This window comes from Typopeltis vanoorti, chromosome 9 (genome assembly GCF_054136105.1).
Source record: "Typopeltis vanoorti isolate ZY-2024b chromosome 9, IOZ_Tvanoo_1.0, whole genome shotgun sequence".
NCBI lineage: Eukaryota > Metazoa > Arthropoda > Arachnida > Uropygi > Thelyphonidae > Typopeltis > Typopeltis vanoorti.
In genome coordinates, this window is record NC_143557.1 from 97776412 (window position 1) to 97789053 (window position 12642).

General features: G+C 36.6%; 1 protein-coding gene across 5 annotated transcripts in view; it reads right to left on the reverse strand.

The window, feature by feature from the left end:
* LOC150103285 (uncharacterized) overlaps positions 1-12642 on the reverse strand; it is a 454389-nt gene that overhangs the window by 158400 nt on the left and 283347 nt on the right. For all 5 annotated transcript variants that reach the window (XR_016548822.1, XM_090397913.1, XM_090397914.1 and 2 more), the window contains one exon: positions 3574-3747. Coding sequence is in view for 4 of the 5 variants with exons in the window: in XM_090397913.1 (XP_090254039.1) it covers positions 3574-3747 (174 nt within the window). In the remaining variant the exon portion in view is untranslated. The remainder of the gene's footprint in view (positions 1-3573; positions 3748-12642) is intronic.

A 12642-nucleotide genomic window follows, 5' to 3' on the forward strand; every position in this document is an offset into this window, starting at 1 on the left:
GTACAAGATGATGGAATGCATAAAGGTGATGATGAAACAGATGATGAATGGCAATAAGAGTTAGGATCAGGGAAATAGGAGTGGTCAAATGAAATAGAGAGAAGTATGGTATAGCAGCTACAATAGAAAATGTTGGTGTTGGTAAAATGGTCTCAAAAACAGGGATTGTTATGTTTGTATACAAATGTGGAGTATTCAAAATAAGAGAACTGAGTTTGTTGTATTGATTGAGTCAGTATGCCCAAGGATAATTGGTATAAATTAAACGCAGTTGTCTAAGAACAACGTGATGTCAGGAATAAAAAATGGAAGGATATACGATTTTCTGAAAGGATAGGAAGGTGTAAAGAGGAGGGGGGGGGGGGGTACTTTTAATAATTGCAAAGGAACTGTGTCCACCAATTGTGGTAGTTGATAGTACATAAGCAGGTTTTGAATCTGTGTGGTGTGACGTTGAAATTAAGAGGCTATTATATCTGACAGAATGCTACTATAAGCCAGGGAATGTAGAGAATACTGATTGTAAAATGTTTAGGCAAATTGGATGGACATGTAAAAAGAAAGTGATTCTGATGGGAGACTTTAATTACAGGAATACAGAATGGAAGGAGGAGAGAGAAAGCATGCAGGAACAAGGGGTGTGATTTTATTGAATTTCTGAGGGATAAATATCTTAAGCAGCAGGTGACTGACCCAATTAGAGGCTTTAGTGTTTTGGATTTGTTGATAACTTCATAAGATGTAGTTGTTAATGAAGTATTAACACTGCTGTTAGTTAGTGAGAATGATCATGAGATACTTGTTTGGGAAATGGTCAATCAAGAAAAGGTTACTGCCAAAAATGGATATATGTGGGAGTATAAAGTGGATGATTATAGGAAGCTCTGTAGTCAGTTAGCACCAATACGTCACGTATATGAGCTGTGCAAAAAAGATGTTGACAGTGCATGGAAATTCGTAAGGCAGTATCTGATACAAGGAATCTATTATTATTATTTGACACCTCCAGGGAGCCCTAAGACTCATCGAGGGAGGACACCTACTCTACAACTCTCCGTCTCCACTACTCAACCTCATATACACCAACACCATCTACTGTCCACCATCACCACTATTATTTTCACAGACAATCACAACATCCATGCCCATGGTGGGATTCAAACCTGCAGCCTTTTGGCTGGAGAGCGGATATGATAACAACTTGGCCAACCAGGCTGGCAACATATCGCTATGTATTTTTAAGGAATGCAGAGTTCATCCTGGGATAGAAACCCTAATACAGACAAACCAAAAATAACATATAGTGAAATTACTCCAGAATGAAAACATCTATAACTGCAGTCTAATGGTTAGGTGAGTAAATAGGAGTGAAATGGATGAACAGTGGAATCAAGCAAAATGTGTTGGAAAAAAAAAAAAAAGGTTATGGAGGAGGTACAGACAGGTGGTGGCAATCAGATCCATGAGGAGTATAAAGTACAAGCTAGGAAGGCGATGAGCATAAAAAAGGTAAAGAATGAAAAGGTGCAGTATGAGATGAAATTGGCTAGTCGAGGTTAATTCAAGGGAATTCTTCTGCTATATGGCAAGAAAGATAAAAAATAAATATTGCAGGTTGACACTAGTGAATAGTCATGGCAGCAGAGTGACCACTGCAAAGTATATAGTGGAATTATTGAATGACCATTTTATCAGTGCATATCATACTGGTGTAAATGATGCCATGCAACATGTTGAAGGGAGAAAAGTATTAGAAGAATTGGAGTGAAAGAATTAGAGGTGTGCCAGGTGTTGATTGAGTTAGGTATTAATAAGGCTTTGGAAATGGATAACATATCACTATGTATTTTTAAGGATTGTAGAGTTCATCCTGGGATAGAAACCCTAATACAGACAAACCAAAAATAACATATAGTGAAATTACTCCAGAATGAAAACATATTTGAAATAAATCAAAGACAGACTGAAATAGAGAGTTCATACAAACATCTAGGACAAATCATAACAAATGACCATACACTTGATACTGAAATTTTAGCTCGAATAACAACAGGATAGAAAATTTTTAACCATTATAGAGATATATTTAAAGGTAATTTACCAAACTCCTTAAAAAAGAAAGCTCTACAATGAATGTGTAATCCCAATAGTAACTCATGGTTGTGAAACCTAGAGCCTGACTAAAAACCAGCTAGAGAAAGACTGAAAACAATGCAATGAAACATGGAAAACCATTGTGAAAATAACATGGTTAGATAAAAAGAATAATAATTGGATAAGGATAGTCTAATTGGATTGGAGTCTATCTTCATGTTTAGCTACATTAAACATGAATATAAACTTCTTAAATACTACAGTGAACTCTTTCTATTCCCATATCACCATCTGAATAATATCTTAGATGAGTGTTTCTCAACCTGTGGTCCACGATGATGGGACAGGTGGTCCGCAGGCAGACTTCAATTAAATAAATAAATATATATTTTTTAATTATCCAAACAAAACAAATTAAAATTGAATAAGTAAAAATTATTGAAATAAAATGGACACTTAAAAAAACAACAAATAGCGGCAGAATGTTGAGTAATAAAAGAGGGGTGCAGTGAACAACAATATGGTTTTATTATTTCGACCTTCCCTTGCTGTTTTGTCAGATTTGAAGTAAACGTGTTATCCACATTTCGACCAATTGCTTGTTGTTTATTGATTTTTATTACTGAAGGTTTTCCTCCTTCAACCAAGACTCAGTATATCTTCAGAGGTGCTAAGTGATACTTCGACAAAATGAGTCGTGAGTTAACCCCCAGTATTTATATTTTTCAGAAATGTTTTTTTAATAATGAAAAAGTGGCTTAGAACTAGGACTTTGAAAAGAAAAGCAAATGAAACAGGTGTTGCTAACCCTAATTGTGATACATGTGTTGTAACAGCGAGTAAATCTAATATAGTAGAAGAAACAAGCAGTTCAAAGAAAAAATACAGTAAGAAATATATGTAACGGTATTTCGTATAACAGTTCATATTTGGAATTCGGGTTTACTTGGTGTGGAGATGAAAGTGAATAGAAACCTCAATGTATTTTTGTTATGAAGTGTTGTCGAATGAATGTATGAAACCTGCATGAAACTCCGACAACATTTAGAAACTAAACATTGTGATGTGAAAAATAAGTCCACTGAATTTTTTTCAGTGACACTTAGGGATATTAAATCATGGGAAAGATATAGTTTCGGCCATGGGTTCGATTAATAGCAAAGCACTGGAAGTATCCTATCTCTTAAGTTTGCACATAGTGAAAACAGGGAAATCTCATTCCATCGGGGAAATTTTACTACTACCAGCTATAAAAGATGCTATAAAAACTATGTTTGGCAACAAGTTATTAAAAGATGTTGATTTGATTCCTCTTTCAAATGACACTGTCAGTCGCAGAATTAATGTTATGGCAAGTGATGTAGAATCTCAGTTAATCGAAAGAGTTAAGAAGAACCCTTATTATGCATTACAAATAGACGAAATTACTGATGTTAATTTTAAAAAAAAAACTCAAAATCATTTGATTTTGTTACTTACCATTATATCTAGGTGATTGAAGTAATCTTGAGCAATATCTTCATCAGTGATATCTGGTTCATCACAAAAAGGACACAACAGTTCCATTATGCTTCTATCTCTTATTTGAATCGTAAAGTAAGCTTTAATACATTCTGCACATGCTTTATGAGCACAGTGCATCATAGAAACCATCTGAAAATGAAAAAGACTTTAGTTATTACTGAATAATCATCTATAATAAAAACTGAGATTTTAAGATGTCTGCAAAGAGTCCTTGGACTCCTTGGAGATGTCAAATAATAAAGTTGGTTATTTGAATCAATTTAAATCCGTCATTATAGTCATATAAAAATGTTTTAGAAGATAAACATAGTTAACTAATATAGCATTAAGGTAATTTTATAATTCTATAATGTATACATTAATTCTATCACCATAAAATCCAGATACTGTATAACAAACAGTAGTATATGCAGAACTCATAACATCATCAATTCCCTGCAAATGGCATTCTTTTATCTTCCCCTATTCCTTAGATCATTGGGTCCTGAGGTATCAGTTTCTGTTAATTATCTGATCAATTAAAAATAAGAGAATTTCATATATTCCACAAGAATTAGATATACTATTAATATTAACCTTTATAAAAAGGTGCATTTTGCATAAGGGTTGTGGTGGGAATGGAGATCAAACTGTAGACCAGTTTATATTTCTTCTGTAGATGTTAAGATTTTGGAAAAAATTAGTACAGAATGTTAAAGCATAGGATGTTATTTTCAGGCAATAATGATCAAGGAAAGGAAGGAGTAGCAATAGCACTGAACACCAAACAAGAAGATTTGGAAGGTTTCAAGTAGACTTATGTGGAAAACTTCAAAATGGGGAAATAGACAATGACACTTATTTGTACTAATGGTCACACAGAAGACTTTTCCAAGGAGAAGTGGAGGAATTTTTTGAGTCACTAGAACAGCAGCTAACATAAAGAAAATGGAAAACGTGGTCTTTGTTCGAGATCTGAAAAGCAGAGTAGGAAATTAATCCCACCAGGTATATAGGAACATTTTGGGAAAATTTGGATAAAAGTGCAAAACTAATAACAGTAAGTATTTACTGGACTTTTGCTAGGGACATGGACTAGTCATTACTAATACCATGTTTCAACATAAAGATATGCACAAGTTGGAGAGAAGACACAAGACATAAGAAAAGCCTCATTGACTATACCATTGTTGATAGTGATATCATCATGCTGGTTCAGAATACAAGAGTGCATAGATGATTTGAAATTGGAAATACTATGCAGGATAAAAACAGATATCACATTGAAAAGAACAGTATGTAAGAAAGCTTTAAAAAGCATTAAAGTTGAGAATTTTTTTCAAGTAAATTGCAGACTTGACTATACAAACATTGAGGAAAAAATGAAACAAACTGTAAACAAGAACCAAACCTTGCAGTCTCAGTGGCAAGCTCTGAAGAAGACACTGACTGATTCAGCTATGGAGATATGTGGTAAAGTTGTCTGCAAGAATAGAAAAATAAGAACATCATGGTGGACACAAGAAGATAAAGAAGAACTCCTGGAAAAGAAGAAAGCATACCAAAACTACCTAGCAAATAAGTCAGCAGATGTCCTAAAAGATTACAGAGAAAAATGTCAGAGCTAAGCTGTGTGTAAAAGTAGCTAAACAAAAGTCAACGGAAAACTTTGGTAAGAATATAGAAAATAAATATCAGGAAGGTGGCAAAATGTTATGGAGGCTATTGAAGTTTGGAAATAGAGGAAGGAGTACGTACTGTAAAAGGTGACATGAAAACTGAAGATAAGGATATCCTAGATGTCTGGAGTAATTACATTGAAAGACTGTTAAGTGAACCAAGCAGTAACAGAACTGTACTAGACAATTTCAATAGGAATGCAAAGAGAATTACATATCAATACTTGAGGTAGAAAAAAAAACTTCAAATGTGGAAATGCAGCTGGAACAGATGATATTTAAGCAGAAATGTTTAAGCATGGAGGTATAAAAGTTCTGCAGTGGCTACACTGCATAATTCAGAGGTCATGGTTAGAGGGTCAAATTCTGATGATTGGAGTAGAACTTTCATAATATCCATCTATTAAAAAAAAAGAGAAATAAAGCTGAATGTGAGAATTATAGAGGAATTTTCCTACTATATGGATCACATTATGAAAGAAAGTGGCATCAAGCGAGGTAAGATTTATGCAAGCATATTTGAAAAGAGATTGAGAAAGATTATGGAAGAGAAACTGGATGGAGGAGAACAAGCAGGGTTCAGGCCAAATAGAGGTTGTCTATTCGTCAGATTTTCAATTTAACACAAATAGTTGAGAAATCGTGAGAATATGATAAGGATATGTACTTAAGTTTTGTAGATCTGGGAAAAGGCATATGACAAGGTGCCCAGAGAAAAGCTTTTCAAAATACTACACCTATATGGAGTGAATGGAATATTGTACAGAAGTTGCTATTCAGCAGTTAGTATTGAAGGAGGTACAGGAAGATGGTTTGATATAAAATCAGGGGTAAGACAAGGATGCACCTCATCTCCATTCTTTATTTATTTATTTATTTATTTTTATTATTAGACACCTCCAGGGAGTCCAAAGACTCATCGAGGGAGGGCACCTGCTCTATAACTCTGTCTCCACCCACTGACTGCAACTACACAAATGCCATCTACCGCCGACCACCACCACTAGTATTTCCACAGACAATCACAAACATCCATCCCACGGTGGGATTCGAACCTGCAGTTTCTTGAGTGGAGAGCGGACACACTAACCACTCGGCCAGCCAGGCTGGCGTTCATCATCTATATGGATCGCATTATGAAAGAAAGTGACATCAAGCATGATATTAGAAATGAAGATGTCAAACTTAGGTCTTTGCTTTATGCAAATGATGTTGTACTCCTAAACACATCTAGTGCAAATCTCCACGATACACTAACTAAACTGAATCAGCTGTAACAAATTTGGCATGAAAATCAGCAACAAAAAGACCAAAACTATGAAAGTAGAAAGGAGTATAGTAAACTTCAGCTGCATTCTTAATGGAGAGCCTATAGTTCAAGTGTCAATGCTAATGTGTGAGCTGTTTAGGCACAGTTTTTAGTGAAGATGGCAAGTTAAATCTGGAAATAGACAACAGAATAAGCAAAGCTGGTACAGTGGGTAGCCAGGTGAATAAATTTATATGGAATACGAGAGAAATTAGCACAACACCAAACTAGCAGTATACAAGACAGTGTTCAAACCAGTTTTCAGTTATGAATCTGAGAGTTGGGTTAGAAATAAAGCACTTAATCAAAAATTGGAGATCACAGATATGAGGGTTCTGAGAAAAATTAGACAAGTGAACAGATGGCATCAATGGATAAATCACATTAAAAATGAATATATTAGTAATGAACATGACATTGTTAGCATTCAAGAATGTGTAAGCAGAGCTAATCTAAGATGGTGTGGCCACTTAAATAGAATGGGTGAAGAAAGGTTTGCAAAACAAGTGTTTGATTCCAAGATGGCAGGAAAGAGACCCAGATCAAGGTCTGGGTAAATTGATTTCGTCAGAAGTACTTTAGAAGCATGAAATGTTAGATACGACAATACTGGAGTGCTCACAAGTAATACATTAATTTGGAGGAAAATTGTTGATAGGAGATTAATAATAATGTAAACTTAATCATGTAGTGCTGTCATAATAAGCATAGGCTACGAATGCTATGTTGTTTGGATTATGATCACTGCAACTAAAATTATGATGCCAGATATTATGTGTGTTCTCTAGCTAGCTTGCTTATTTTCTTGAATAAAAAAAAAACATGTTTTCTGTAGGAAAAACCCCTGCTGCTTCTCTGTGAGACCGGTTAACAAAACTTCAAGTGAAAAGCCCTTATAAAAGTTCTTCATATCAAAGACGGATCTCAAACTAAGGTCCTTCAAATTAAAGCACAATGTCAATGCCAAATAGGCTACAACTATGAATGTGATATGCTTGTGCTAGGAAAGATAGAGGTGCAAATTAGTCCAATAAATCCAATGCTGACTGGAGATCAGAGTTCTACTTAAGGTAAGAGGAAGAGAAGTGGAATATTTCTTATGAGAAATAAGACAGGATGTGTTTTGGTTTTAGTTCATTAGGTTTCCTCACGACAGAATTGGTTACAGAGGATAAGAGTGTACTGCCATTGGCAATCGTCAATGAGGCAAGAACTTCATACAAATGGGCAAAATCAGAATGCAACATAAATGGCTGGAAGTGCAAAGCCTTTAGGTACTCGGGCATTAGTGGGGATATTAAAAAGAGGAAACTTTCCATGCTATGATGGCATCATCTGGATGGGACAGATAGAATTATGGAAAGACAGAAACTGCACACAGTAGCTTATAAAGGAACTAGAAATGTGAACTGATGTTTAAGCAGGGAGAAAGTTTTCTATATCCCGCACCCACCACACACTTTTTTTTTCTTTTACAGCAGCTGTTGTGCAGGAGACTGAGAATGAAAGATGTTCCATAGAAATGAAATATGGATAAGGTTTAAGTTATCAAAATAAAAGCTATTAATTCTATTTAGCAGACTTCAAAGTCATGAAGCCCTATAAACAGAATGGATATTGGAAGAATGGTGAGGATTATGATTTTGGATGAAAGTGGAGAAATAATGGTGGCCAATTCAGAAGAACAGACAAAAGGCAGAAAGTGAATGTCTATGGGAGAGGAATTGAAGCGGATCTGTAAGTAAATACAGATATGTAAATATGTATCCCCAAATATGTAAGTAAAATTCCATGATTAGGAAGATTTAGGATTTGTATATAGTTAGCAGATGAAAATGTGTTTAAGGCAGGGCTGGAGGTATAGGTCAGTCCAGAAAGGGAAATCTGATCATGTTTAGATATCTCAGTATTATTGAAAGTTAGGAAGAGAGATGTGAGATATTGCAAGAAATAAGACAGGGATGAATTTTGGTGGCACTGAAGTCTACACAGTTGCCATAGCCCCCATTGAAATATAGCTAGGAGACTGGAGTTAAAAGACATTCGCTGTGGTATATTTGAGGATTCTAACAATTGAGAACTATAAGGTTTGTCAAATGAAAAGGAGGTTTCCTCTCTTCATATTTCCATATGGGGAAATATGAGGAGAGGAAACCATCCGCCATGACATACAGTGAGTAACCATTGAAAGAAGTTGATGAACCTGTTTCAGAGTCCAGAACACAGACCAGAGGATGGCAGTTTGCTAAGTAGGCCCTTGTGGTAAATCCAATCAAATGCTTTTGAAATATTAAGAGCAACCATGTGAGTCACTCCAAATTGTTTCATGGCTTGAGTCCCGATTTGGATGGCAAAAGCTAGAACATCAACTGTGGATGGGGAGTGGCAGAATCTATTTTGGTCACTGATTAGTTGGTAGGGCTCCAGGTGGTTCAGAGAGTGATTGTTGATGACCGTCGCCACAGTTTTAGAGAGAGCAGAAGTGAGAGTAATTGGATGGTAGTTTGTTGGCTGACTTTTATCATCTTTCTTTGGGATGGACAGGATGTGGTCCTGTCCATCCCAAAGTGATGTAACCATTGAAAGAAGTTGATGAACCTGTTTCAGAGTCCAGAACACAGACCAGAGGATGGCAGTTTGCTAAGTAGGCCCTTGTGGTAAATCCAATCAAATGCTTTTGAAATATTAAGAGCAACCATGTGAGTCACTCCAAATTGTTTCATGGCTTGAGTCCCGATTTGGATGGCAAAAGCTAGAACATCAACTGTGGATGGGGAGTGGCAGAATCTATTTTGGTCACTGATTAGTTGGTAGGGCTCCAGGTGGTTCAGAGAGTGATTGTTGATGACCGTCGCCACAGTTTTAGAGAGAGCAGAAGTGAGAGTAATTGGATGGTAGTTTGTTGGCTGACTTTTATCATCTTTCTTTGGGATGGACAGGATGTGGTCCTATTTCCACACTGTAGGGTAAATGTCAGTTGGATTGGATACACTGAAGAGAAGATACAAGATAAGTTTTAGTTCTGGAGCATACGTTTTTAACACAACAGGTGGCATATCATCAGGATCAGATGCCTTGTTTGTGTTCAAGTTATTAAGGACTCTTCAGATTAGTTTCTGGCAGATGAGTATGGATGACATGGATATTGGTCATCAATGCAGGAGTTGAAAGAGAAGAGTGATGCTAGTAAGTTGGCCTTGTCTTTGGGTGGGTTGCTATGGTACCATCTGAATGTGAGATTAGAGGAAACAGGTGGACAAAAGTTACACTCAATTACCTTGGCAAGGGACTGGAAGGCTTGGCTGTCATTTGGACAGGATGAGTTTCTGGAATTTGATCCTTTCAAAATCTAATTGGGATTTGTCGATAGCTCTTTTTTTTTTTTTTTTTCAGCTGTTGCAAGCTCAAGCTGCAGTATATGTGGAGGGAGCAGCTGGAGTGGTAGTCTTGAATCACTCGTGGTATGCAAAGCTTTTTTCTTTTACTGTGTCGGCACACTTTTTTTTTTTTTTTTTTGAGAACAAGGCTTGGATAGCGAGTGCATATTTGGAGTGGAATGAGGGACGAAGGACTTCATTCCTGTGAGGATGATTTCTATTATTCTGTCTGAGCAAGTATTTGGATCAGGGGAACTGAAGCAGGAGGAATAGACGTCATGGAAATCATTCCATTGGGCATGCTTGTAGTGCCATAGGACATGACACCAAGAACAATTAGGTGAAGGTTGTTCTATGTAAAAGAAGACTTTTACAAGGTTGTAATCTGAGTTTTCAAGAGGAGAACTGATATGCACAGATACCTGGAAGGGGAGCTTGTCAGAAAGATGGTCTGTCTGTTTTTTTTTGTTCTGTTTTGTATTTTTTGGGTTTAGTGGTGAAGACATCTATGGTCATGTTCTGCCAAAACGTGTAACACATAAGTGGCTTATTTACAAAACCATGAAAGTTGAAATAATAACAATAATGATAAATGAAACATTTCTTAAAAGTATGCTATTTAATAAATAAGTAAGACAGCATGAAATCAGTGCAGAAAAACAAATGTAATAGATGAAAAAAAAAGTATTAAAATTCATAAGACATACCTTTAAACAAGTTTTTTTTTTTTTTTTTTAATATATTTGCAATAAATTAGACTAATAAGAGTTGGTAAAGATTTACGCTCTGTAAAAACTTAAAAACCAGGGTCACAGTTGATGAGTCTGATAAAATCTGCCGAATGGTGTAGGGTTCAGACAGATTGTGAAAGTAGTTAAAATAATTAATGCCCTTGTTGGTGAAATGATGGCAGTTGATTAAGATATTAGTGATGGATAGTCCAGAGTCCCAAAAACTTATGCACAGGCATGTTATCACCCATCAGCAGGAAGGAGTGAGTAAGATGACTATGATTAATGCAGAGCCAAGTGAGAGAACAACTTCCTAGGTTCAAACACAAGACTGCTATAATTTAATTTCAGGCTTAATTTGGTAGAGCTTATTAACAGTCTCTTTGTTCCAAGATGATCAATGAAATGGCAGTTTTTGTTTGATAATCCATGTATAGTACATGTAGACATGGATATTTGAAAAACAAGCTGACCTCGCTAGAGTATCTGCAGCCTAATTTCCACAGTTTTTGGAAAAATGTCACTCTTCTGATGAAAAAGGGTGACATTTTCCAAATTGGGCATTTCCCCCTGTTGAGTGTAAAATTAAGAACAGTGATGTATTTATTGCAGGTTCTGATTTTTTTTTGTTTTTTACTTTGGTACTCTGTTGATGATAATCTGGTTTCTGAATTTGATTGGGGTTTGTTGAGGGCCCCTCATAAACAATGAGATAAAAGGTGTTCATTTCGCAGGAGGAGTTTAATTCAGTGCCAGAGTGTGCCGCAGGGGTCAGTTTTGGGGCTATTGTTGTTCAATTTGTATGTTAATGATATTGGGTTGGGTTTAACTAGTTATATCCAGCTGTTTGCAGATGATGCAAAACTGGGGAGAGCAATGCACAGTCAGGCTGATGTTAATGCCTTACAAGAGGACTTGAATAGATTGCATGAATGGGTAGGTAAGTGGAACTATCAGTTTAATGTTGCAATGTAAGGTTTTGAGATTTGGTGAGCAACGATGGGATGCAAAGTATACACTTGTTGGGGAAACTTTTACAGAAGTAGAGAGGAGAGATCTAGGAGCGATGGTGGACAAGGACCTGAAATTCAGGGGCCACATTGCACAAGTTGTGAAGACATCACATCGAATAATGGCAATGATGCAGAGAACCCTGACAGGCAGAAATAGAGAGGTTATGATTCCATTGTATAAGGCCTTGATCAGGCCTCATATGGATTATTGTGCACAGATTTGGTCGCCAGGTTTTCACAGTGACGAGGTTATGTTGGAAAGGGTAGAGAGAAGATTCACAAAGGTAGTCAGTGGTCTTTGGAATGTGGAGTACGAGGACAGATTGAGAGAATGTAAGTTGCAGAGCCTCGTGAATAGGAGGAAGAGGGGGAACATGATTGAGACATATATAAGCTGGTCAGGGGTCGTTATCAGGTAGACATGGAAGATATTTTTCATAGAATGAGAGAGGAGAGCAGAACAAGAGGCCATTGCTGAAACTGCATAAGGAGGGTGTGAGCAGCAGGTTCTTTGCATGGAGGGTAGTTGGTGAGTGGAATGCATTGCCTGATGTGTGGTGGACACATTGAATCAGTTTAAGATGTGGTTGGATGAGCATTGTATGCAATAGTGAGTATCTCCCACGATGAGTCTCTGACTCAATGGCCATATGTTGATAATAATAATAATAACAACATTTAGACATTGCTTCTACTAGATAGTTCTTGAATATCCCCTAAGCTGCATTGATATCTTTTCCAACTAACTCCTCATTCTATGCTACACCTGCAGTCTGTTTCCTGAGCTCCACATATACCCAGGGAATCGCTTCATGGTCACTCTCAACAACTGAAGGGTGATTTGACACCTCATTTAAAATTATATCCTCTGATGAGATGATCAAATCCAAGACCTTCAATCCTCGTGTGCCCTCTGTTACATGCTGCCTGAGGTAG